Raw genomic sequence first — 26,806 nt, 5'->3', positions numbered from 1 at the left:
TGCATCCTTTAAGCTGCAGCAGGCCTGGCAGGATGCCCACACTGATCTGTTACTGCTGACCATACACACCCACACCCACACCCGCCAGCTAACTGCAATGACATCATTTCTTGAGTCGCAGCACAGGCGTCAGACAGACCCAGCAGATGGAAATACCTGAGCAAATGACCAAACCAGCTTGACCGTTGATTTTGACCTCAGCTGTTATTTCAAAAAGTAACTGATGGCCATTTCAAACTGTTAAAACAGCTAAATCTGTCAAAGAGCCAAATCTGCCTAGTTGCCACAATGGATGTCTACTATAAACTTAACAGTGTAAATAAAGTCCGTCAAGCACAAGTGGGCACCTCCTTTATTGTCAACATTAGTTAATCATCCCCATTTCCTTTTCTGATAACATTTCGAGTGTCATACTTCAAATTCAGTCGCAAGAAAGTCATAAGGTTACCCTGTCTTGGAGTTCTGGCAATAATTAAGGATGTTTTCCCACAAATTGGACCTCAAAGTCCCGGTTTAGTCGTGTTGCAGGCTTTATCAGTCAGATAAGCCTCTGTAGCCCAAACAACCACGTCGCCCTTTCCCAACTCTTCACAGAAGGTCAGAGCCAAGAAGATGTGAGAGGTCGAGGGGTCGTCGAGCTCAGCCTAATTAGCAACGTTTATCACATAATAATCCTGGTTAGTGCATGGGGTGGGGGGGGGGTTAGGATTTAAAAACTGGGGCACCTTTCACCTTAATCAGCCTCATAAGTGGTAAGACATGATGGGAGAAACATGTGCCTTTGTTCTTCAGTGATTAAACTGTGTCTTTAAACAAAGGACAATGTGCAGTCCTTCAAAGCATCGGTACTGCAGGATTTTATTGTACCTACTATCAGGGATTCCATTCTGTCAACTGTATCCACAAAATCCCTGTAGTGTTATAAGAATACACTGATTACTCAGTCATCTTCCTTCATAAAAACATTACTCATCCCAACCTCCATCTACAAATAACGCATGATGTCAGCCTAACTTTCCAGCTATTTACAGTATTTACACATCCACCTACAGAATGGCAAATCCCCTTTTACACACACGCGCACACACACTCACCCATGACCCCCCACCCTTCACCTCCTGTAAGCTGTACCCTAAATAAATGAGGGGTAATCCAAGATTTCATTAGCAGCTCCATTGTGTCCACACATGCAGCTCCATGGCCCATATGTGCCCACGTGCATTTTTAACTCATTAAGCTCCTTTGTCTCAGCTGGTATTGTGTGTAGTGTGTAGTGTGTAGCCTGTGTGTCTTAACTTCTTTTGGGAGCCTTGGCAGGCACAAACTACGAGGCCTGATGCCAAAGATCAAGCAGATGGTGATTATGAAGATAGTTGGAATTGGGGTTGCTACTTATGTGTGTATTCATTCATGGAGAGCTGGGCAGTGACAGCTTTGTCTGAAAAAGAGTGAAGTACTGTGTTTCTTGTGATCCGACACATCATTGTACAGTCTGAGAGGAAACCAGCATTATAATGACACCTTCAGTTGGAGCCCTGAATGGTAAACAAAAGGTCACATGGACTCAGAAGTGGCTCATTTTTTGGCTTTGAAACATTTCTTGCTGTCAAAATCAAACAATATTACGTTGCTTTAATGATCATCAGCGCAGCATCTCATTTTTCCAGTGACCCCAACAGCCCCAAATTAACTTTCTTTTGCTGTGGGGAATTATATGACTTGGGGTTTAAAACATAAACAATGAGCAAACCAACACTGGATTTTTGGGGCCATTGCCGATTTTATGGAATAAAAAAAAAAATAAAATCTAGTACCGATATGTGTGAGTTAATATTTATATTTATAAATATATGTGGTTAACATTTATGAAGAAGATATGTAATGGAGGCAGGATATTTTACAGTTGAACAATAAACTAAAACAAGTGAACTGAAGCAGTAATCTTCACTGAGAGTCTGATAATTCACAAGTCCGCCCACAGCATCGTTTTTGTCATTATATATTTATGTCTTTGCTAATACATCTGTGAAAGGCCAATATACCTATACATCAGTCGAGCCGTTTTACAACCTTAACATAACACGCATTCATTTATTTTGTCCTATTGTTCATATAAAAATATTGATTAGTGTAGAACTCAGCAGTTTGTATGTTCTGATTGTATCAAAAGATACATTCTGATTCTGATGACCCTAAAAACAAGTGTTGACTTAGTGCTTAAACAGATTAAGTTAATTTTGACTCTGTGGTTGGAGAGTGCCCAGACTGACAGCAGGATTTACTTGGACTACTGACAGTAGTAGTAGTAGTAGTAGTGTATCAGTTAGTGACACTTCACCGCGTCATTGTTGCTCATAAGACAGGTGCATTTTGATATGAAGATTCTGCATAGAGCAGCTTTAAGTAACATTTTAACACAGGGAGCACAATCGACTGATGGCCACCAACTCCAATTCAATGCAACTTGATCCAAGTCAATTTCCCAACAGATCAATCCAGCAGGGTAAGCCTACCCATCAGCTGACTGGTGTTGGGATCAATAGAGATGTTGGAAATTATTGGATGTGGCGTTGATCAGTTACACAACCGTAGGACTCCGAGTTCAGTGTTCATGAGCAGCATGTATGCATGAATGATAATGACACGCCTGCTATCATCCACCCCCGTTCCTTTTTCTCGAGTCATGAGTTACAGTTACATCACATTCTGAGTAATGTTGTGATGGTAAAATCCAATGACATGCACCACAAATCACAGTGGAAAAACATGTTCACAGACATAATCACAAGCAGACCTCTGAATCACCGCCCATGCCTCATTAGCTCATGTAGAATGAAGTAGAGAAGGGATATGACAATCACAAGTGCAAGTGCTTTACTTGATCTTGTTGTGAGGACAAAAATAACCATCATTAACTCATTAACAAGCAGGCGCCTGTGAATGGCGCTGTGTGAATGGTCTTTCCCAAGGTTAACCCTCTTTGCAGGAAGCACCTGCCCAGGCCTTTACTTCATCCTTTTTCCTCAAACAGGAAACCACGACTGTCACATTTACAACACTTCATATTAATGTGTCCCTCTGTATTGTCCTGGCACAATAGGTACACCAGTGCACACTCTGATCCAGAAACAGCAGCATGAGAGCCTTTTCTCCCATGAGAGTGAATCTCACCATGCACATAACCTGCTCATCTTAATGAACTCATCACACACACAGCACTTACTTAATCCCACCATCACATTATCATCATGCAACACCTCGGGATGGGACCGTCTCCCAGTAAACTACTGATCCTCTTACCTATTTATTCCCAACCTGCCAATCAAGGACGAATGGTGTGCAGGTTGCAGACTGGGTGGAAGCTGCGTTTCTCACTCAACGGAAATACACGCACGGACCTGTCAATGTCAATTAGCTGCCATTATGTAAGAGTGAGAGGCGTGAAAGTGCAGAGGGATGTGAATAGGTTATTAAACTGCACCCTGGTCATTTAAAAATCGACCAAGGCTCGTGTGAAAAGGAAAGTGCGTCGTTTATTTAAAAGATCCGTGTGAACATGAACGCCACTTGGGACGGACTTTATGCTAGCTGTTGACGAAGTTTCGAGCAAAAAACGAAAAAAAAACCTAAAAACAATAGCGTACTTAATTTCAATAACACTTCAAATACTGTGTTATTTCTGAGCTCCTGACAACTTTCCAGGTCACGTTTGTATTCTAAGAGACTTAAACACACGCTGTACTGAGCTTCACTGTACAGAAAAATAACGGTATTTCCAGTATGTTTGCTGTGCAGCTCCACGAGGCTCCCTCATGGATTTTGGGAAGAAACCGGGAGAAAACCTCTGCACACAGGCGAAAACTATCGGATAGACTTCCTCCCGTCAATTCCCCTTCTGACATAAAGTTAAAGTTTTACACCTACCAGCACCACTGAAGGGTGTAGAGTCTTCAAGCAGAAAGTCCGGCCACTTTGCGCTGATTTGAGGCGTTTTCTGCTCTGTGGAGGTCTTGAGGCTGGTACTCCACTTCTCGGGAGTTACTCATGTTCTCCGCTGCTCTGTGTTTGTGGCCAGCGGTGTTCGAACCGGCCAATCAGAGCGCTCCGTCCCGCTGGGGGCGTGGCCACGGGCTTACCTGGGTGTCATTTTACTGAGAGATGAAAACTGATGCGAAGAAGCAAAATACAGGTGTGCAACTGAAGCCGTGAAAGCATCCTAAAGCAAACAATAAGGTTCTTTTTCTATTTTTTTTTTTTTTACATTATTTTTTAATGCAGTTGTGTACTTTTCTGTTCCTCGAATACAAGGAATCACTTTCTACTACAACAGCTTCACTTGTGTCCACTTTACTTGTGTTCTCATGTGCCTGTTATTGTGTACAGTAACAGTGCATGTTTAATCAGCTTGATATTATGTGACTTCTTTTCTTTATCAGAATTGTCTGTGACCGTGATGGCTTGTTGCATTAGTCCACAACAGAAAATGGTAGATCACTTGTGTTTGTGGCTTCCGAGCCCCTAGCTGTAAGACATCATTAAACACAATAGAATTTTTATCAGCTCTTTTCATCTGTGATCTTTTTTGACAGTACTTTTTATGCAGCACCGTCCCTGCCAAAATCCCAAATAAGTCTGGTTACCTTTGAATTTCTGCTAATAAAACTGTCTTACTGCCTCCAAACAGAACAACATAGAGGACAAAAATTCATATTTCCATGTTTGGTGTTTGGTGTTTTATATATATATATATATATATATATATATATATATATATATATATATATATATATATATATATATATATATAATATATATATATATACATAAAAGTCTGAAATAAAAACAGAAAAACAGTTTAAGGGAAAAACTAATTCAATGTCAAGAAAACACAGGGGTTAAGTTGGATGTCGGACCACTTACAGCTTTTTGACACTGTTGTTGATAATAGTGATGCATGTGCAACACAGGTCAAGTTTTACAACTACCATGGATGAGCTGAGAAGGATGTGGAACGTCAGAATGAGACAGAAATGTAGAGAAACAAAGCAAAAAGACCAAGCATGGCGTGAAAAAAGGGAGGAAAAACAATTACTGAAAGCATTGTGACGATATGGGACAAAAAGCACTATAGAGACAGCTTTTTTATGAAAAGCAGGTTAGACACAACTCATTTCTTTTTGTTGTCAGGCTTGGGGGGAACTCTTTAAAAGATGTTGACCTCCACAGAGTCTCGATATAAACATCACTGAGACAACACACTGGCCTACACTAAGCCTAACAATGAGGAAGATGAGTCCCAGCTATCTCTTCGGGGACTTTTCAGGGTTGCCCGGTCTCGTGAGGAGGGGGGGTGGAGGACAGGTTTGTGTAGAGTTTCAGCCGCACCCTTACCATTGTGGAGTGAAACCATGGCAGCCTCCGCTTCGGCCTTTTTCTGTTATAAATACTTCAGGAAACAGCCAGTCCTGCAGCTGCCGGGCCTGCCTCCCTGCCAGCTGACCCCTCTTTTAAGCTCCCTGAAACTGGATATTGTTCTGTTGTGGACTAATAAGAAAACACACACAAACGTAGATAACAGATAACACGCTTGTTTTTCAGGGTTTTTTTTTTTTTTGTACATTTCTTGGTACTGCAGTATTGGGTTACTCTGTGTCTGAGCAGGTTAAACATTTCAGTTCAGCGACCTGCAGGTTGTCTTCTACAAACACAGTCCTCAACCTCTGCAGCCTCGATGACTTGATACTCTGATAATCAGTAACAGCATGTCGGATAAACTTGAGTGGTCCTTTCTACGTCCATCAGTCTCCTCAGAATCAGTCAGAAACGTGCTCTGTGTTTGTCTATAAGCTGTATACTAAGAAATGTTTTTTGCAATCTTTATTTATGTACAATTGCAGAAGGCATTTAGCATTGCCTGGACATTAATGTTGCGTTTAATGGGTATTTTCACATTCGTCTAGGATCCACCAAAGTTTGACTTTGACTGTCACTGGCCTGTTGTTTCCCAGCCTTATGCCGTGTGCATGTCGTATTGGCGTTACGGTAATTGAGTTTCTGACTTGCAACGTGATAACTTCCAAGTCATAATTTCGACGACTGGAAAAACTGACTTCTGAATAACTTCGGAAAGCTCTGATGTATCCAATTTTGCAGTTAATTATAAAGAGGTTCCTGAAGAGCAAACAAATGTGGACGGCTCAAAGTCTGTCATCCAGTGCAATTACACTCAAATGTTAGGAGTATAATGAATGTCATTTCTGAATATAATGTAGTGTAAAAGAGTCCATCTTGTATGAGGGATGGTTCTACGACAAATCACAAGTTGTCAACATATCTACCATCCATCCCATACAACACGAATGCCCATAGAAACCATAGACCTTCTATAGTCCTTTTACCATTGCAGGCATTTGGACTTTTCATAGCAGGAAAAGCGCAGGTGACTCAGTTCTACACAAGTGTCCCAGTAAGTCATGACAACGCGACAAGGAGCCTGCGCATAAACTATACCAGAACTCTGAAATTGCAGCTAAAGGGAATACAGTAAGTACCAATCCTCAACACTCAAGTTAGGTGTCACTGAGGTAATCCTGTTGTCTATCTGAGGGAAATGTTCCTCCGATCATCTTGTAGCAGGGACACATCTACAAGATGATCGGAAGAACATTTCCCAACTGCTTGTTGCTTCGTATTCTGTAATCCAAGTGATGACCAATTCACTGTCACCGCTTATGTTCAACACTTAGTTCTGCTTCCTATGTCTGTACAAACAAGCCTGAAACATGGAATATATGACTTCCTAAAAGAGCAAGAAGCAGCGACCAGACGCCGAGAATGCGCTGGCAGACATTTGGACATTTCATTGGATTAACAGAACAGGTGTTAACACCTTTAACGGTGGCTGCATTCCATTTGAGTGCGCCATTGGCCGGGCCCTGAAATTGTAAACTTGAATGAAGAGGAGTCGCTGTTAATGTCATTAGTTACACCTATGCGTTTTCCTGTTAAAACAAGTCTGTGCTGTGGAAAGAGTACTGAGACTACTGAATTACAGGCCCACAATGAACATTTGCACGCTGTTCAGTCAGACACGTGCGTAAGTGTGTATCATGTGTATATGGCCTGAATCACTGTGTGACATAAAATGGAAAGTGGTGGTGCAACGGCAAAACACTTGCAAAATGTCAGTCAAAAGTATAGAAATCATTATAATGGCTGAATATCTTATAAAGACAGTAGACTGATCTATTTCATGAACAGGGAATTCACACCCCAAGCTTTACACAACTGCCCCCTAGTGACGAAAATGAACAAATGCACGTGAATATTTAAATTTAAAGACTTGTCTCAGTAGGAAGACCAGATGTTTAAATAAAAAAAAATAAGCATGGATACTACATTATGACCGCCATATTAAAGACACATTTCAAACAAACAAAATTTGTTGGACATACACTTGAAAACGAGAAGGAAAAAAAAAGAAAAGGAGGTTTAATTTATCCCGTACAATGCACAACGCAGTGAAATGAGTCCTCTGCATATGTTTAGTGTGTAGTTTAACCTATCCTGGAAGAGCAGCGGGCAGCGAACATACAGTGCCTGGGGACCAACTCCACATTTAAGCCAGCACCTAAGGGCCCTGACTGGAGACTTGACCTGACATACATGTGTTTGATGGTCGGAGAACCGGATCTCTAGAAAATCCCACACCCAGCCAGGATTCGAACGGGATTATTTATCTAGTAATGTACAGTGATTTAGACCGGCGGTCTCAAGCTTCAGGGACAGTCTAAGTGAACCTGAAGCCCTCTTTAACTACACCGATGTGCTGCAGCTGAGCATGTCAGTTGACCTCCCAAAGACAGCAGCACTTTTTTTTCCCTGTCTGTCATGGATAGACATTGAGGGTCTTAGAAGGGTCAGAAGACTGACCTTGGGCTGGAATACTAATATGATGGCTTTGGCCCCCACCGGACTTAAATCTAAACAGATTTTCCATGTGGATGGAGGAGGGGAGGGGGGCTGGTCTGTCTTGTGTCTCTTCCTGAGAAAGTGCTTCCTTAGACCCACGCTTAGCCAAAGAGTTCCACTTCCAAGAGTTTCAGTTTCACGAGGGAAAAAAGCATTATACAAAAAGCCCGAAGGCTGAATTGCTGCTGATGATCCACAATGTCCTCTGAAGAGAACAATTTGTTCTGCAACCTCCTCTGCATTTAATGGAGAGGCGATACAGAAACTGCCCACAAGCTGCGAGGGAACATGGAAATATGATGATTTCACGTAAAGGTCACCGTCCCCACACTGCAGCCAGGACAGGCTGTTAGTCTCCACTGTAATCATATTGGTACCAGCGCCTGCGGGAGTTCCTGTCACTCAAATTCGTCACATTGAATCAGCATGTTAAAAATAACAAAATAGTGTAATTATCCAAACAAGCCTCGAAGAGGCACTGCAGACACGTTTTAAGATTGATAGACAACACGCTGCTTTACCTGGAGACACTACAGTTGAAGGTAATTGTTGTGTAATTGGTGTCACCACGAGACTCTCTCTGCTGATTACTTACGTGGAGACAATCTGTTTGTGTATTACAGGTGTTCTGAAGTCTGATGTTAGATATGCAAATGCAGCACTATCTAATTAAAAGTGCACAGATTCGCATACATTATCAGACCAGACATCTGAACATTTGGATGAAGCTAGTTTCAAAGTCCATGTTTCAATTTGTTGACATATTAGAGTCAAAGGTTTTGACAGTGGGAAATTCCATAAATCGTAAAATTCTGCCAACAGACAACAGAAAAAGAATACATTTGTTGCTATTTTTAGGCAGACAGCCAACTTTTGTCTCCACTGGTTGAAAGGAAGACATTTCACAGAGGGAACACAACTCAAAATGTCAAAATTGACAGGTGCATGAAAACTGTTTTCGCCTGTAGGGTCGCCCTCTGAATAATAACTAGTGTCTGATATGGTTCTGACACAAGTTCAATTATCTTATTAACAGTTAGCCTAAAATTACTGTCTTTCACTGAACGCAAGACGTCTTCGCTGCACTGAAGACTCTGAGTTTCCATGTTACACTCAATTAAATTTCAAACTGGACCATGATGGGTTTCCAAACTTGTGTCGAATGTCTCGTACTTCTGCAGGTGAATCTCAAATTCTGCACATACGTCATTCTCCACGGTGAAGCGAGACTGATGAAAGGCACAACTTTGAGATTCTTCACATACGTATACAAACAATGTATATGTATGCAGGACATTTATCCCATCGCTTCGCCTTAGGTGACAATGTTCTTTCAAAAATTGGACTTCTTTAAGCATGAAATAATGAGTTGGACGTATACAGCTAAAATGCAGCTTTGGCCACGAGTGCAGTCCACCAGACTAGGTGATGAAGAAGGAAGTCTGTCTGAAGACTGACAGATTGTCCTGATTCACCTTTGTGACTCTGACAGCGATAACATCTCACAAGTTCCTCATTGTTTGAAAACTGCCATGTTAAGTTAATAAATCACTGTTTAGGTCGGGGGTCGGCAACACATTTCCCCCCTCTGCAGTGGCTCCCTGTGGCCACCAGTCATTCTTACATCCTCCAGCTGGGAGGATACGTAGCCCACAGAAGATATCATACTTGGCGTAGCGAGTTGTTATCTTGCCATCGAATGAAATGACTCTGAGCTGACAATGCTATTTTTTACGCTCAGGCCTGAGGGTCGACGGATATATACGTGACTGAGGAAGAAATATTTCTTCCTCAGTCACGTATATATCCGTCGACCTTCAGGCCTGAGCATAAAAAATAGCATTGTCAGCTCAGAGTCATTTCATTCGATGACAAGATATCATACTTGGCGTAGCGAGTTGTTATCTTGTCATCGAATGAAATGACTCTGAGCTGACAATTGAATTAAAACTAGTCTTTATTATATATTTTTTTCAAAAAGCTATAGACTGCCATTATATGTTGTATTCATTATCAGGCGGTATTCTATATAGTTCTGCATCGCTACTCTATTTCAAAGTAGGCCTATATTGTGATGGAAATGCTCAGTTCAATCACCAGATAAGCACAAACAGCCAAGTGCATAGTAGCCACGAGTGAAAATATTAATGAATGCTCATTATTGCCATTAATTATCTTGATAAGCAAATTTAGACTTCATTGTAAGGCTCAACCCATTGGTTATTTGTCCATACTTGTGCAACAAAATGGATTTGTAATGCATTAAAATTCATTAAATATGTAAACCACAACACTCCTGGGCATAAGTAATATTATACTGACTTAAAAATATTTAAAACATTCAAATAAACCAAAGAACTTTGTAAACTACAGTGCCAAGTGCACTGTGCTGCATATCTTCCGGCTGCATTAGGATCACACACCACCACCCACAGCGCCCTCCCCTAATCTCCCAGCATGCATCTTGCTCCAACCGTGACTGTATCCAGTTTAAAATCTCTCAACTGATCCCTCCAAGTACAATATGTTCCAAACGCAACGAGGCGAAGCCGTCCCCTCGCTGCGACGCCGTGCCCGGCTGCCAGAAGATGGAGCCATTTTCCACCAAATGGTCCCACATCACTCCAGAGAACGTGGACCTCAGGCGATGAGGCTGCAGGGAGCAGGGAGGTGTAAGGACGTTAGAAGCAGTTTAGCGTCCCACTGGGATCTTTTGTCTGGGTGCTTGGAGGCAGCTTGAGCCTACTGGCCCCATTTGCGCCATATGCCATGAGAGGCCTGGCTGTCACATCGGATGAGGCCCTCTGTGTGATGGCATAACTGACCATGCCGCTTTCAAGTACACATTCGCAGTCATTGGACACCATACATCACTTTTTAAGTGTAGTTTAAATAGGTGGCAGCAAAGATGTCAAGGACAGCAGTGGAGTTAAATGTGTTTATGTTTACAGACTTGAATCCTACTTTCTCTTAATATGTATTGTTAAGTTCATGATATAATTTGATGACTGTCAAATTAATTTACCATGGTTGATCTTTTATGGATAAGTGCATTAATGAATGCCTCTGAAAATATATCTGATATCTTAGTGCCTTTGGCGCCCATTATAATAATCTGCTTGAAGTCCGTTGATACATCTTTTCATTTACAATTCCCTCTACACTCTGCTTATTGAATGTGGGGCCTTCTTTTGATCTATTTGGGAATTTTCCACAGTTAGGCTCCTTATGAATGTTCAGACTTCTCTGAATTAAGGCCAAAGTCAAAACCTGAAATATCGTATTGGAAATAGGAACACATTTTAATAGCTAGAATTTACATATTTTTGCCCCCACGACTCTACAGCAATAATATATGCCTGATGTACAGTCTCCTTCTTATATTCTAAGCGTGTTACTGTAGGCCACATCACTATATTCATCACATGAATATTACACGGTCACTCAACCAGAAAATTCTCACAATATGCAAAAAAGTTTCAATTTACTGGCCGGAATAACTTCATGTCAGGATTTCCGATGTACCTTAGGTCTCAAACACCAAAAGGTCAATAATGTGATGTAATTCATAAATGTGCTTCACTGCAGATGTTTTTGACTTTAAATCTCTTTTTCATTAAACGATTACTTTATCCATATAATTGCAAATTGCACCTCATGTTTGCTAAAGGAAAAGCCTTGTTTACCAGAATAAGCATGCCATTTTCTAGCAAAGCCTTCATGATACAGCAGGGTTTTGATAACATTCAGCCAAAAATTGAAATGTAAGACTTCTGCTCATTGTGTAGAGGTAACTGCACATCTGTCAGGAGTGAATTGGCTACTATAATAGAGTGGTAAATGGATTCAAAATTTAAAAAAGTTAAATACTGAAGTCGCAAGCTGGTCCAACTTGCATGAATTTTATCACAGCAACTCATAATGTGACTCAGTAGTGTGTATGGCCCTGCGTGCTTGAATGCACTCTTGAAAATGTCCGGGCGTGCTCCTGATGAGTTGACGGATGGTGTCCTGGGGGGATCTCCTCCCAGACGTGGATCAGGGGATCAGCGAGCTCCTGGACAGTCTGTGACAGTGCTTGGCACCATCGGATGCACCTAGGTGCTCAACTGGATTTAGGTCAATGGCACCAGCGCATTCGTCATCCAGGAACTTCCTACACACTCTGGCCACATGAGGCCGGGCATTGTCGGCACTAGAGGGAACCCAGGGTTCACTGGCAATAGCTCTGGGGATTTCCTCCTTGTAGCGAACAGCAGTCAGTGTACTGTCCGCTATGACAAGGAGGTCTGTGCGACCCTCCAAGGATATTCTTCCCCACAACTTCACTGGCCCAATGGCAAACTGGTCATGCTGGATGATGTTACAGGCAGCATAACGTTCACCGCGGCGTCTCCGGACACTTTCACGCCTGTCACATGTCCTCAGCGTGAACCTGCTCTCATCTGTGAAGAGAGCGGCGAGCCAATGGCGGACCTGCCGGTTCTGGTGTTCTCTCGCAAATGCCAATCGAGCTGCACGCTGCTGGACTGTGAGCACAGGTCCCACTACAGGACATCAGCCCCCTCATGGAGTCCGTTTCTGACAGTTTGGTCAGAAACACACACACCAGTTGCCTGTGGGAGGTCATCTGGAGCACATACAGGTCCTGCTGCCGGTTTAATGCCCTACTACATCCCTTTCCAGCTCTCCTCGTGTCACAGCTGGTCTCCTGGTATTTCTTACACGCTCTCGACACCGTGCTGGGAGACACTGCAAACCTTCTTGCGACGGCACGTACAGATGTGCAATCCTGCAGTAGCTGGACTAACTGTGCAACCTGATTGGGCAGCAGGTACTGCCTCATGCTACCAATGGTGACAAGAACACTAGGAGGGATCAGTCAGGGAGGATAAGGAGAGAGCAACTGTCTGTGGCCCACACATGCAAAATCATTCCCTTGCTTTTGCCTCTCCATTACACCTGTTGTCACTTTCACTTGCACCAAAGCAGGTGAAATTGATTCACGATCACTTGTGATTCCTAAATGGACAGCTTGATATCCCTGAAGTGTAACTGTTATATTGTGGCAATTAAGTGTTCCCATAATTTTTGTGAGGGTATTTAATGGTATATTAAACTGAACTCGGGTCCGCAAATACAGAGATGGGTTACACCTTTAGCGCGTCATTGTCCAATGTACAGGCTACACTGTTTATATAGTAGCAACGTCTGCTTAATAAACCGCGTCAAAATAGAAAACAACGATGCAAATTGATACATTTGTTTTGCTGACAAGCAGAAAGTCGCATTATTGTTATCGACGTGGACTGCTTACAAACTGAAAACCTACCAATGAATTACAAATGCAAGGCGAAGCTAGGCGACTCATATGCGGCGGCTAACTAGCCCGTTAGCTCACTAGAACGCCACGGTGCCTTTAACGGTTATCACAACATTTTAAAGTTTGACAGGTCTCCTGTGCTTAAAAAACACTCAGCGTTTCATGTTATATGAAGCTAAATGTTAGATGCGACATCGTGTTTGCCCTGGGAGCTTCTAGGTGAGCTGCTACCATCGAGAGAAAACTAGTTAGCTACATTAGCATTGTTGATAAGGAACTGGAATCTGACGCGGTAATGTAAGACGACGGTACGCTAATGTTAGCGCACAAACAATTCCACCAACAATGTAGACTTCTTCAGTAGACCGAAGTTGATATCGTCTAGTAACGACACGAACAGCAGATAAAGTCGTCGTTAGCATGATATGTCGGCGGATAATTGGATTAACACACACTGCTCTGTGTACTTAGGTTCGTGGTAACTCTGCTAAATTAGCTCACGCCTGCTATGCTAACAAGCTAGCGCACGACCGACTCGTTAGCCCAGAATTCGGTTGACGAGTGTGGAGTCCAAACAGGCGTGAGGTGAACTCGGGTGTGTGCCGCAGTTTGTTTTCAAAGAAGAGCACTGTTTTGAAAAAACCCACACGCAAGGACACGCACTTTTCCGCTGTCTAGTGTCAATTCCTCAAAATGGGGTCTGCTAACGTACGTCTCCGCCATTTTGTGACAGGTTTTTCATTGAGCAAAGGGGTACGTGTAATGGTTGAATGTAACCCCATCAAGAAGATATCCGCTTGGCAGTTACAGGGAGAAGGGATCAGGAGTAATTTCCAGCCATCCCGTGAGATAAAAGTCGTTTTGAAGTGGTCAGCAAGGGATAGGGGCAGCTTACCGCACGGTTCACAAGCTCCCAGCAACAGATTGCACCATGAAAAATAAATAATGTAGTGGCTACATGTGAAGGACCAGAACATTTTAACAGCAGTCACAATTAATAGATCTAAAAGACAATCATTAGAATGTGTGATGAAATTACACTGATATCATAATAATGCTTTTGAAAGTAACAAATCAACAGAATGGCAGCATTAGTAACTGTATATGTAAATTTAAGACAAATCAGACCGGTACACTGATGAACATATAAAATCAATCAGTTTTTTGTCATGTTGTCAATTAGGAAGTCCCACTCCTGTTGCACCTGTATCCAATATCACATGATACACATTAGTAAAAACAAACAAACAAACAAAAAAACATTTAATTGATGTGGAAATAAACACATTTTGGACCAAATATGACCAATGTCACTTGAGCAAAGAATTCTCAGAAAAAAAACAAACATGTGCATTTACATTCAGATGTATTGGTTAAGAGTTTGGTAAGCTTTTTAGACATTGATCATGAAAAAGCACATGGCTGGCAGTCAACAACAATTACTCCTTTATTCATAGAAACACTAACCTGTTGTTATTTCTGTCTTAAATATGGGAAAGAATCAGTTCTTTTGGAAATACAGCGTCCTTACAGCTCGCTTTGTTGTAGAGTGGTTTTACTATATGTCAATGGAGGAAATCATTTTCCTGCATCACTGATTTTTCTTGGATGTATGGTATGTTAAAATACTGCCGTGGTATTGTATAAATTGTTTGCTGACTTACAAATGATGAGTAAACGCTAATATCAATGAGGTTATATTTCATTTTCACTCATTTTGAGGCCGGTTGTAGATAAACAAAGGCTTCATGTCGGTCAGGAAAAGTAGTATTTTAGCACTAAAACGTGGGGTTGCCCTCCACCGCACCGCCTTGTTGGGATAACAAGGGAGCTATGTTAATTAGTGTTATCCCCTCCCCCCACGGGACATTTCCAAGTACCTCCTGACCCGTTTTCCAAACAGAGACGAGTTGTCAGACGGTCCCTAAAAAAGAAAACAGTCTCTATTGTTCCAGCACCCGCTCTGCTCTGGACGGTGCAGTGCCGCCTGTGGCCGCAGAGGGCGCTGCACGCATGGCAGGCCGGGCTCCGCGGCCTTCACATCTTTTTGTCTGAGAACTGGATCCCTCTGCCGCTCTACAGTGTGTGCGATAGCCTCGGAGCTGCGTCCGTACCACACTGTCAAACCACTCCAAACGAATACAACCGCGACCAAAAGCATTTATTCTACACATTCTGCCATGGCGTTTCTAATCTACCGGTAAATCGGTCGTATTTGTGACTGTTCGCGGGAACTTAGTCCGGGCTTGAATCGGGCTTGCTTTCTGTGTGCATCAGTCTTTATTAGCGAGCTGCCGCTCTTCTTGCTATCAGCTATTTCTTTAACTTTTTAAACACTCAGCTTCGCGAATGACTGAGCGCCGGCGGAGTATGGGATCCTTGGTGTCTTAAGAAGCGACTGAAGTGGGGTTTAACCGTTTTTGCATGCAAAAACAATGGCAAATTCGACGGGGAAAAATCTACTAGATCAGCGAAGGAAAGGACAGGCTTTCCTGGACGAGCTGCGGCAATTTCACCAAAGCAGAGGGTAAGATTGGGGCGTCTTTATTCCCAAGAAATATAACTTTAAATCTTCATTGCATGTGACGGCGAGCAAACCCAAACTGTTATTTAAACATATGTGCCTTTATTTCTTGTTTTATCCCCTCAGATCGCCGTTCAAGAAGATTCCTTTCGTGGGTGGGAAAGAGCTGGATCTGAATGCTCTCTATATCAGAGTCGTCTCTTTAGGTGGATTTGCTAAGGTGAGTGGGAACTAAAAGTGGATTTTTCTCCACACGCCGCCGTCTGTGGACTCCTCGGTGGACCACTCTACAACTCCGTGTGGGTAATCCGGGACAAGTGTAACCCAGCAGAAAAACGTTAGTGGGTCGGTGTTGGCCTTGTGCTAGTTTGCCATGTATCTCTATGCAATGTGGTGGCTTGTGTTGTTGTGTGGTTTGAATTGAGAGTCCAACCGCTCGGAGTCAGAGTGCAGTCGGAGCGACTCAAAATTAGCGGGCACGTTTAACATCGATTATCGGCACGGAGCCCGGCCTCGGGAAACACCGCGTAGCACATAGCGCTTCGCCCGGGCTTTTACCGGTAGTTTTCGCGCAGGGGAAGCTTGATTTTTCCTTTCTCGCCATAGCCATCTTTCTTCGGCTTCATGGCTGATCACAAAATGTAGGCCTCACAGGCCCATACTCAATACAGTAAACGGTGGCAAAACCTACTCCAAAACCAAACGGGTCGCCGCGAGCCGAAGCATTTGTTCTCTGATGGAGACAGTTCGCAGGAGTTTAGCCTCGTTAGCCTTTATCGCCAAAAATGCAAAAGTCAAGTTAGCTTGTTAGCTAGAGTGCTAACTAGCCTCAACAGTAACGATAGTATCCTAAAGGGAGTCAGGCAGTTGTACTTACTGATGTGTCAAATGTAAATATGTACGGATGGCAAACATTAGTAGCTAATTAACGCATTTATACAAAGTGTCCTGCCCTGTGATTTAATAGTTTTCAGTATTTTTAGATATTTTTCTGCAGTTTGAGAAAGTTATTGATTAGTGATACTGATATTGCCTCATTGGGGGAACCTGTAGCATACCAGATGGCTGCAGTGGAACCGCTCTTTTTGTTGTTCTCTGTGTCTTATCTCCTAACCAACTCGCCTCCCCCCTCTCCTCACTCTTTCAGGTCTCTGACAAAAACCAATGGATTGAACTTGGAGAAGAGTTTAACTTTCCAAGGAGTTGTTCCAACGCTGCATTTGCTTTAAAACAGTACTACCTTCGGTAAGTAGCACGGCCACGCAGCTCTCCTCCTCTCAGGTAGCATGTGGGAAGTGTTTACAAATGGTAAGATGCAGTCAGCAGGATCTAGGCTCTCCGCTTCCCTCTGCGAGGAAGCAGCACTGGTATAATATTATGACAGGCAAAGCAAGGTCTGTATTGTGTACACAAGCCATGGCGTGGTAGATATGCATGCACTGGCCTTTTCCACACAAAAGAACTCCGATCTGACTTTTCTAACAAAGGAAAATATGACCAAACATTTCTTTACTCTTGGACATGTTTTTTTTTTTTGTTTTTTTTTTGGGAGAACCCACTTAAGCAGTATTCTGTCTGTAATGGCCCTAAACCATGAACTAATGATTGTTATTCCTTTCTGAAAATGGTGTAGCCACAGGGCGGTTGCTGTTTGATGATGAGCAGCTCTCTCGGCGCTCAAACATGTGTAGCATTCAGCCTCGGCACAGTCAGCTGCCAGTGATGGGAGTCTGGTGTAAACGCAGCTCTCCCCAACAGCTGGCATTTGTGGTTTTGGTGTTACTGCTTTCTCTGCGCTCCTTTTCTCCCCCCCCCCCATGCCCCTTGTAACGATTGTTCCCATCACTAGCACCTGCCTGCGGGGGATTACACCTCCATGGCAGAGAAATAATTGTACCTTTTTTACATGGATATTTTACGGGCAACTGCAGGTCGCTTGGTTTATATCATAAGCAGCGGCTAATTATCGGGGTATTTGTGCTAAGTTGGCTTTTGATGCAAGCTGCTGCGAGTTTGAAAGTGTAGCGGTCAATTTGAGCACTGCTGATGAGACTTGTAGCCCATAAAAAAGTTTACAGATAACCACCGTTTCTCTGCAGGAGAGATGCACATCAGGCACATGGAGGCTAACAGTTAGTCGACACTTGCTGGATGCCATAATCGCCACAAACCACTAGTAAAGCGGCTTTATATTTAGTGTAAATGATGGAACGCTTTCATGAAGCATTTATTCTAAAGCAGTACATCATGATATTTAGTGTAATGGTTTTCCTTGGAAGCTCAGATGCCTGGCAAAACAGTGGTTTCAGTTTGTTCTGTGAGTGGAGGTAGCTGTAGTGCAAAGGTGTTAAGTTTCTGTGATCTGATTTATGTGTGAAATTCTTCTCAAAGGCTCGGTAAAACCCCAACAATTCAGAAATCTGCCTTTTGTCTTCATCTCTCGGGCTTAGATTTGAGTGTGCCTGAAGTACCTGTCACCGAGAGCCAACTGATGATCTGATTTGTTGAGTCTCTACAATACTTTTAGGAGGACACAGTTAGACCAGCTAATGTGCCTATTATCTAATGTCAGAGAGTGGTTTATAAATACCAGTTGGCTGATATCTTGTTGTGCGGATGACAAGACGAAGCAGCGAATCATATGGAGCCAATAACATCATGAGTCTGCTGTAGGAAGACTTCATTTTCACATCTGCTACTGTGATAATTACCTGTAAGAATTAATTTTGGAAGGTGGATGAGCAAAGGGAGCCTGATGGCTGAATCGGCCGGCACGCTGGCTGTCACACTCGTGTCGCGACAGCCGTTGGAGCTACTTTGTGAAGTTTATCTAAGGCAGTTTAGTGTGGTTTATGTCAGAGGGAATAGGCAGCTAGACTTGTCTTGCCATAACCACGGCTGATAATAGAGGGACTATCCTCGCCTCCCTCCTGCTGCTTTTTGCTGACCATAGAGAAACTAAATGTGTCTTTCCCTCCAGTTTTTCTATGCAAGAGTGGGCTTATAATGAAATGATTGTTGGGGAGAGATTTTCATTTTGACCTCATACATGGCGGCCAGGGGTCATAGCCAGTCGCAAAGGAGATATGTGGTCTCTGGAGTTGGCTTAGGTTCAGCGTCTCACTCAAAGACACTTAAAGCCGGTGAATGTTTGCTGATATCAGGTGTTAATCTTGAATATGCAGGTGAATAACCATCTGTAACCACTGGCTGCCTGGGTTGAGCTGTGTGTGAATTTTTTCCAACTGCAACTGAAATAACTTCTAGATGTGTTTTTGTAAGGTGATGATTGGATATCCTGAAGGCTAGTAGTAGGTTTCGATCAAAATTTTGCCCCGTAGTTTCTATTAAGTGCAGATCCCCAATGCTTAATATTTTACCAGCGTGAATTCAAATGAGTTAAAGGACCGTAAGATACTCCACTGCTGCCAGGAGTCAAACTTGTGACTTTTCTGATACAGGATGGTCTGTCTGTCGACCGAGTTTCCCTGTCTGAATGAATAGGACGATCATGATGTGGCTCTCTCCGGTCAGCACTTCCCACTCAGAGCAGCGTAATAAGCAGCACTGAAGTTCAGTGCCAGCTCCTGCTGCTGTCTATTTGATATCTGAATGTCACTCGGTAATAAGTGAGCGACGCTTGCCAGAAACATTTTTCCAGCTCGTTTTCAACTTGTTGAAGCGCTGCTTTGACATCAGTCTTACCAATGGCGCTGATTTCGTTTCGACTTCAGGGGGGAGGGAGGATTCACACTCTGCATCAAAGAGATGGCATCAAATCACACTGACACACTGAGGGCAGAGATGAAATGCAGCTGTTTTTGGCTCGCTTCATTAGCAGGATCGGAACAAAATATATAAAAATAAATGAGAGGTGCTCATTGGGAGTGTGAGAGTGAGTATTATTGATCACGCAGGCAAACAGGAAGATGTTGTCAAGCAGGACTACAGATATAAAGGAAGGTGCTCAATAAAAAGAAAATGAAGGTGGCAAAAATAGCAATGACCAGAGCTGTCTCGGGCCACGGAAATGCTTGAAAGTTCTAAGATTTGAGCACATTTTGAAAATTACAGAACAGTGTTGCATTATAGCTACATTCTTTTTTTAATTTTAGCTTTTTACATTTCCAGAATTACATTCATGTTCTACAGCTGTGCCCTCTGTTTCAATGGGTTAGGTTAGTTACCAACGGCTGCTTCCAGTTTTTTCTGTGGCTAGGCAGATTTGGATGATTCTCAGTCAGTGCTCTTCCACATCTCCATGGTTTTCCTCTTCCATTAGTAGTTTCAAATGATTTGGGAGAGGTTTGCACTAAGCCCTCAGCCATTGTGGGGAAACAGAGTCCTGACTTTTCAGTAATGCTGGCCCCACACTAGAAGATAATTGGGCAGGTTCTGTCTGATTCACCCTTCCCGACAATTGCGGGGGTGCTTCAAAAAAAGAGGCTGGTCCTAACAGATTATCTGGACAAATGATCCCGGAGTGTTAGGGGGTTTAGAGACATAATCTCAATGTTGGCAACTGAATCCGAGTCTCCCCAATTTCAAATCCGAAATATCAAATATGTTTGATTACTTCACAACTTGAAATCCTGCGGTGTGAAACACACGGTCATGGAGTATTTAGCAGAAAACTGGAATAGCTAAAAAGATCGAGCTTACTGGGAGGCATCAGCAAACAGATGTTGCACATTTGTGTCGAACAGAAACATAGCTGCTGAGGGCATGAAAAGTTCTTGCATCTCCCGAGCCAGGTGGCCTGCAGAAAAGGGGACAATCTTGTGGAATTAGGGCAACAGATGAGTGTTTTTGCTTAATGTCTGGTGCAAGATGTACACCCATCTACTACTTGATGAACTCCAACTGTGTACAAAGAACAATAATGTTGGCGTTCTTGAGACTAGCAATAAAACTTTATTTCCAACTCTCCTATTTTTAAGGTGCAAAACATGGCACAAACAGTTGGTCACACTCTTTGAATCACCAACCTAAAGTTGCCATGTATGCGGTCCTGAATCGTCCAGCGCGTATATTCTTATTCCTCATACTAAATCTTGCTTAAACCTGCCATGATACCCAAAATCTCCAATGTTTTTAAAATTAGTTTAAGACTTCAACAATTCTGTAGCGTTCCCCCCGGCATTAAAAACCCCTGGTTCGTCCAGACGTGCACCATATTTCGAGAGCGAATGAGACACTTTTGAAAACAAAGCCTCTCGTGTTGCTACAGTCTTTGACTTCTTTTCTGAACTGCAGCACACTGAGCACAGTAGCCAAGTCAGGTGACAGAAACCCTGGTTCAACCTTTGTTTGCCCTCTTCAGTGCATCCCAGTTGGGAGGAAATCTGGCCCAGGAGGCACTGACATCGAGGATCCGCTCACTTGGCTCTCTGTGTTAGCTCTAATCTCTTATATCTATTGAAATTTGATGAGGTTTGTACACATGGTTGGAAATATTTAAAAGAAGTAATTGATAGTATTTCAGCCTTGTTCAACAATATGGATGGGGACGGTGTTGCTCTGGGATGTCCTGTCTCATGGCATTTGTTGTTGAGGAATGATGCTCATCCAGATGGCACTTTGGGTTTTTAAATCAAACCTTTTATTTGATGATCATGTGTAGTAGACTTTTTTCTTTTTTTTTTTATTAATCAGGGCTCTGTTGCAATAGTAAAGTACAGATCAGATTTCACCCTCTGACCCGTGCTACATTATGAGCAAGTTAGGCTTTTAGTTCTGCTGCCAAGGACAGTTTCTACTGTCCACAGTCAGTATGGAAAAAATAAACCTGCTGCTGACTGTACCTCTCTCTGCTGAATCAACCACAGCCAGGTAATGTGTCTTTTTCAGAGCTGAAAATGCTGCTTCCTGTACAGCGAGGTTATTATACCACACTTTTGTCTGTCACCTTAACTGTTTGCATTGTAGACAAGCGGGTGCAATCACATTCACAGGTTTACTAATTTCAGTTGATATTTGAATGCCCCTCATTTCAATATGAATCCTCTGCTAACGCCCGATCTGTCGCACATGTGTTTCCTAACCGTTACTAGCTTGTGACCCCACTTTTGGGTCCTGAAATTCTCACGACTTCAGCAATTAGTTGTCATGTGAATCTGAGCATGACATACTTTCCCTCCATTTTCCAGCCCGCTGCAAGTGGATTATAAATTAAAGTGTTTCAAACTCGGTGAACGAGCTCATTTCAAATGGAAAAAGGCAAATAAAGATAATTATATCAAGCTTGAAGGTGTCCTCTGACCCTGTCTGCAGAGCCAACAATAACATGTGGACACCAAAACTCAAACGCCGCCACTAGTGCAGAGAGGAGCCTGTTTGATAGAGAGGCCGTTATTTCATTTAATTAGATGTATAGAAATGTAGACAAAGTTGGAATGTGAAACAGAAACACTCTACAGGAATTGTGTCCACTCTATCTATTAATATATCTACTTATCTAATCATGTGTGTAAGTAGTACTTTTAGTAGTTGAAGTTAATGGTGCTAAACTTCATGCCTAATGTTGCATGCAATGTCAATGGTTTTGATTTTCAGATACCACATTTAAGGAAATTATCACCTGATTGAGTCATTTGATCAAGTAAAAGATAACGGGTGATATTTTGGAAGAGGAAAAATGGCAAACAAAACGCTGAACTATCACCCAGTCTGCACCACGCGCATTTCGCTACCTTTTTTTCTGCTTGGCGGTGTTAGTTTTCACACCTGGTTATGAGATAATTCTGGGTACCATCATGCTCGTTGGTCCTGCTCCGCTTTCTGTGTATGTCGATAGACTCTCGCGCTCATCTGAAACATCTGGATGAAGTGGCCTTTGATCTGGCTTGCATTAGCTGTGTTTGTATTCCCCCGCCTCATCCGGGCTGCTGCTCAGACTTTAGAGATGCTCAGATGAAGACCGGTTATGGATAAAGATGAGGCTGTGAGGGCTAGCGTTGGTCGGTTTCGGCCTTTTTTTTTTTTAATACAACATAGTAGGACGTTTGACAAAATAAGAGCAGTACAGTGAACTTGCTATCACAGATAACATCATAGGCTCCTGAGACTTTGTGTTTTTGGCCTGTCTGTAATTTGACCTACCCTCCGGCAGTGTTGGCCACCGCTGATAGCCTAATCTTCTTCACTCAGTCTCCCTGCTAACTAGCAGATGGAGAGATCTGCCTTGTAGTTGACAGGGAACCTAGAATCTGGTGTTATCCATCAGATGGATGATATGGTTATTAAAGGTTTGCTCTGGTTGTTATGAAACTCTTCACTAGAAGGGAAGTTGCTTTACTTGCGAAGTGCTTTTTTTATACATAACCGGAGTTTTATTTTCTGTATTTAGTTCTTTGCAAGTAATGGGAACCAGTGTCTGAGTCAGAAGGGGTCCAGAAGTACATTTTAGAGAAAGAAGATACCCATGTGTAAATGAGGAGATTGTGTATATACTCTATGCAGTAAATGGTCTGTCAGGTCTTTTGTCTCTTACAATTGATAAACCTACACAGCTGTCTGTTTCTCAACACTGTCCCTTATGTTAATTAGTAGTGTTTCCGAAATAGCAAACAAACATTGTAGGATTGTGTGACCAGGGCCAAAAAAATTCAAATTTAGATTTTCATTATTTTGATTGGCATGTTATCAGTCTTGGCCAATAAAAGTTCTGATGAAATATCTGCACTGGCCCAAAACATGACAGGGAGTTAAAATAGCACTTTAATTTTGCCCACATGACCTGGAACTGTTGACTTAGTATTTTTCCCCCCCCCCCTGTGAATGTCTACATTTTGAAAAGCATATCTGCATCTGCCAGTTGGCCATCACAATCGGAGTAATAATACTTTAATTTCAAAAACGGGCGAGAATTGATGTTCTCTGCACTAAGGTTGGGAAAATTAACACGCATATATCGGTATCTGCGTCAGCATTTGGCCAAAATGAGTTGGAAAATATCAGACATCAGCAAAAGTATGGCATCATGCATCCCTAGTAATTATGCATAGTTAATAAAGAAAAAATCACACGGAGCTATGGACTGTCGGTACAGATGCTTCAATTAAGTAGAGCCTGGTATTAGTAATTTGTTACACTACAGAGATCAAGACTACTGCCTAGCCTGGCTAGCGACTAGTTCACAACTTGGTGGGCAAATGATAATCAAATAGAATCTGAACCCTGTCCTATCACATCCATAGCTTCACCTTCCTTAACAACAGATAACACTTCTTCAACAAACCAGTCTTTTTCAGTCAGTCCCTCACCACCACTACGAGATAGCTAGAGCTAGCAAGCCAGCTACCTGGAGTCTGGCCACACATGGAGTCACGACTTTGTTGATAATTGTGGTCAAAGTTTGCGGGACTATTGTGACTTAAGACAGCTAATGTAGGCAGCTATCATCCACATTACTTACTGAATAAGATAAACTCTTTGTGCATGTGGTAAAAGCTTAATTGTGACAGATAGACATTTTACACATCATGCACAAATAGAAAATTGAATTAAACATGATACATCGCCTAGCCCTAACCAAGCGCTCACACAACAGAACTGCTACAACACTACGCTTCCACTGTAATCAGTGGCGAGAGAGCATTGATCCACTCGACAAACGTAAAAAACGTTTAATATTTTTTACATGAGCTGTACGCAGCTGTTTGTTCTACAGAAAAGGATCAGTATTTTGTTAAATTTAATTTATGGATTTACAGGAAATAACTCTAGCTGGCTTCCGCTGTGGAGTCGTGATCACCATGTCAACATTTACTTTGTAACTTTATCTGGCTCACTGTAGTCTTCAGGTGTTAATCAACCCACACGAACAAATTTTATAGACACGCAACCCTACGACATGCATACATGGGTCAATGGTTCGCATAGGTTACGTGTTCACTGTGGGACATCACAGCTGCAGCTGGAGCTTTAAACCAGAATAAGTCCAAGGTAGAAAATACTTGAGTGATCATCAAGTTTATTTCCCAGTAGTCTGTGTGCCACCAGTCTGAACAGCTATCCTGCAAAGTGCATCTTTTCCTTGACGAGTATCACCTGTTTTGGCAGCGTGAACATTCTTCTCTGGCAGATGCCTAGTTTGAACCCAGGAAACGCTGCTAACCGCTTAAGGAGCGTGCCATTGAGATTGGCCAGCTGATAACTGAAATGGAAGTGCTTTGCTCTTATGAAAGGCCGGAGTTTTATTAGTTCAGCTTATTTTTTTTTGTGCTGGCCTATCCGTGTGCATACATCCACTGAGCACATAGGTGAAACAGACTTTTCCTCTGCCGCTTACATGAGTCACAGGAAATCCATTAGAGCACAGGGGTCAGGATGAAGTCGAGGAATTGCGCTTATTCTGTTTCTGCGTTTTTCATAATGGGTGCTGTCATACCCCTTTGCTTGATTCTTAGCTCCATTGTGACTCAAAGTTTGCCTTTGAGGCAACTAATGGTCCGTTCTGTAAATGAGCTTCAGCTTTTTACAGCGTTTTCTCATTTGGCTCTGCCGTGAGTAAATGGTCCCGTGATTATTGACAAAGCAAACCACCCTCAGCCTGTGTTGGACAGCCGGCTCCATTAAATCCCGGCAAACATTTCAGTCCAGAAATTGGCAGTGGATGTGTTTTGCATGTCTGTGTCCACGTCCAGCAGGGGGCAACCAACTCCCACACACACACACGCACACACAGTCACACACACACACACAGACACACACAGACAGACACACACAGACACACACACAGACACACATAGACACACTGAGGGCATTTGGGCAGCCAGGCAGCTGAGAGTAATTGAAGCCAGGAGTATCTGCACTGGTGTGACCCAGATGACCATAAATAACACAATACTAATGACAGTGGCTGTGGCTACAGCTCATCATGTCTCAAGCCTGGTTGGTTTCCCACCCCGTCGCACTTGTATTATTTTGGAGGGAAAACACAGCTCTGTGTTTGCAGTGATAATACACACATTTCCCTAAACGGTTGTGGCTTCAGTTGGGTGGCAGTTGCTTGCTGCTCAAGTGGGAGGGGATTGGTGTTCCTCTCATCATGCATGTATGAAAAAGGGGAAGTGCAGACATGAGCAGCTGCAGTCAATCCCATGCCCCCACCCGTCTATACCCACTGCCTCTTTCCTGCTTATGCCCAGACAGCGGTTGATGACGCTGCAGTCGGGACTGGGGCCTATCTCTGCCGCTCTCTGGCACTCCCCACTCTCTCTCTCTCTCTCTCTCTCTCTCTCTCTCTCCCCCTCTCTCTCTCCCTCTCTCTCTCTCTCTCCCCCTCTACAAATGAAGGCTGAGTGTATTTATAGTCCAGCGTGTCACCCGGCAGCCAGCGGACGGGGGATTACCTTGGCCACGATGAGCGAGCGGGGCCTCATTCAGAAACAGGCGCTCGCTCGGTGACTCACAGCCACACAGGCAGGGTTCACCACACTATCGCTGCTGAGGTATTTTGCTGTGTGTGTGCGTTTTGTTTTTGTTTGTCTGGCAGATTTCTCTGCATTATTATGAGGTGTTTATCGAACCTAAGAAGGCCCGGATCGGTATTTGCATGCTCATGGAGAATATTTCTTTCCCAGTGAGCGAACTGCTCGCGAATGGAGAATGATCACAGACAGAAGATTGTTTGCTTTGTGTTAGCTCACAGCTGTTTGTGCTGCAACCGGTTCATTTTTTTCAATAAGAAGTGGTTGTGTTATTTGTATTAAAAGTAGTTTTGAACTACTAACCTCTTGCAGAGATGCAGTTCGGACGTTTTTTATTTGTTTGTTTTGGATGTCCTCCGCACGGTAGACTCATGATTTTTATGTCTAGTGCTTGTTACTATGGTGTTTCTGCGCTTCCCAGACTATTCAGACGTGGGGGAGGTACTGTGAAGCTTTTCCCTCCAGTTCTCTGTTGATGTTTGGGTGTCTGGAGGTGATGCTCTTTGTCTCTCAGCTGTGGTTACTAACACTGCTCGTTCACTCTCAATAATCCAC

The 26,806-nt window shown here is 42.9% G+C and overlaps 2 protein-coding genes across 4 annotated transcripts in view; one reads left to right on the top strand and one right to left on the bottom strand.

Annotated features, from left to right (window-relative positions):
• gas2l3 (growth arrest-specific 2 like 3) overlaps nt 1-4,105 on the bottom strand; it is a 28,307-nt gene extending 24,202 nt beyond the window's left edge. The window contains exon 1 of the mRNA XM_030440733.1: nt 3,925-4,105. The gene's annotated coding sequence lies outside the window, so the exon portion shown is untranslated. The remainder of the gene's footprint in view (nt 1-3,924) is intronic.
• Nucleotides 4,106-13,361: 9,256 nt separating this feature from the next.
• The window catches only part of arid2 (AT-rich interactive domain 2), a 39,008-nt gene continuing 25,563 nt past the window's right edge, over nt 13,362-26,806 (top strand). Inside the window, exons 1-4 of one of the 3 annotated variants that reach the window (XM_030440039.1) lie at nt 13,362-13,513; nt 15,636-15,821; nt 15,945-16,038; nt 16,966-17,063. In XM_030440039.1, the coding sequence (XP_030295899.1) occupies nt 15,730-15,821; nt 15,945-16,038; nt 16,966-17,063 (284 nt within the window). In that variant the 5' untranslated portion in view covers nt 13,362-13,513; nt 15,636-15,729. Of the gene's footprint in view, nt 13,514-13,585; nt 13,603-15,265; nt 15,822-15,944; nt 16,039-16,965; nt 17,064-26,806 lie in introns of those variants that run through there. The other 2 variants (XM_030440040.1, XM_030440042.1) reach the window with 2 other exon arrangements.

Source organism: Sparus aurata, chromosome 14, assembly GCF_900880675.1.
Source record: "Sparus aurata chromosome 14, fSpaAur1.1, whole genome shotgun sequence".
Classification (NCBI taxonomy): Eukaryota; Metazoa; Chordata; class Actinopteri; order Spariformes; family Sparidae; genus Sparus; species Sparus aurata.
Note: the sequence above shows the minus strand (reverse complement) of the source record. Positions and strands in the feature narration are given on the sequence as shown.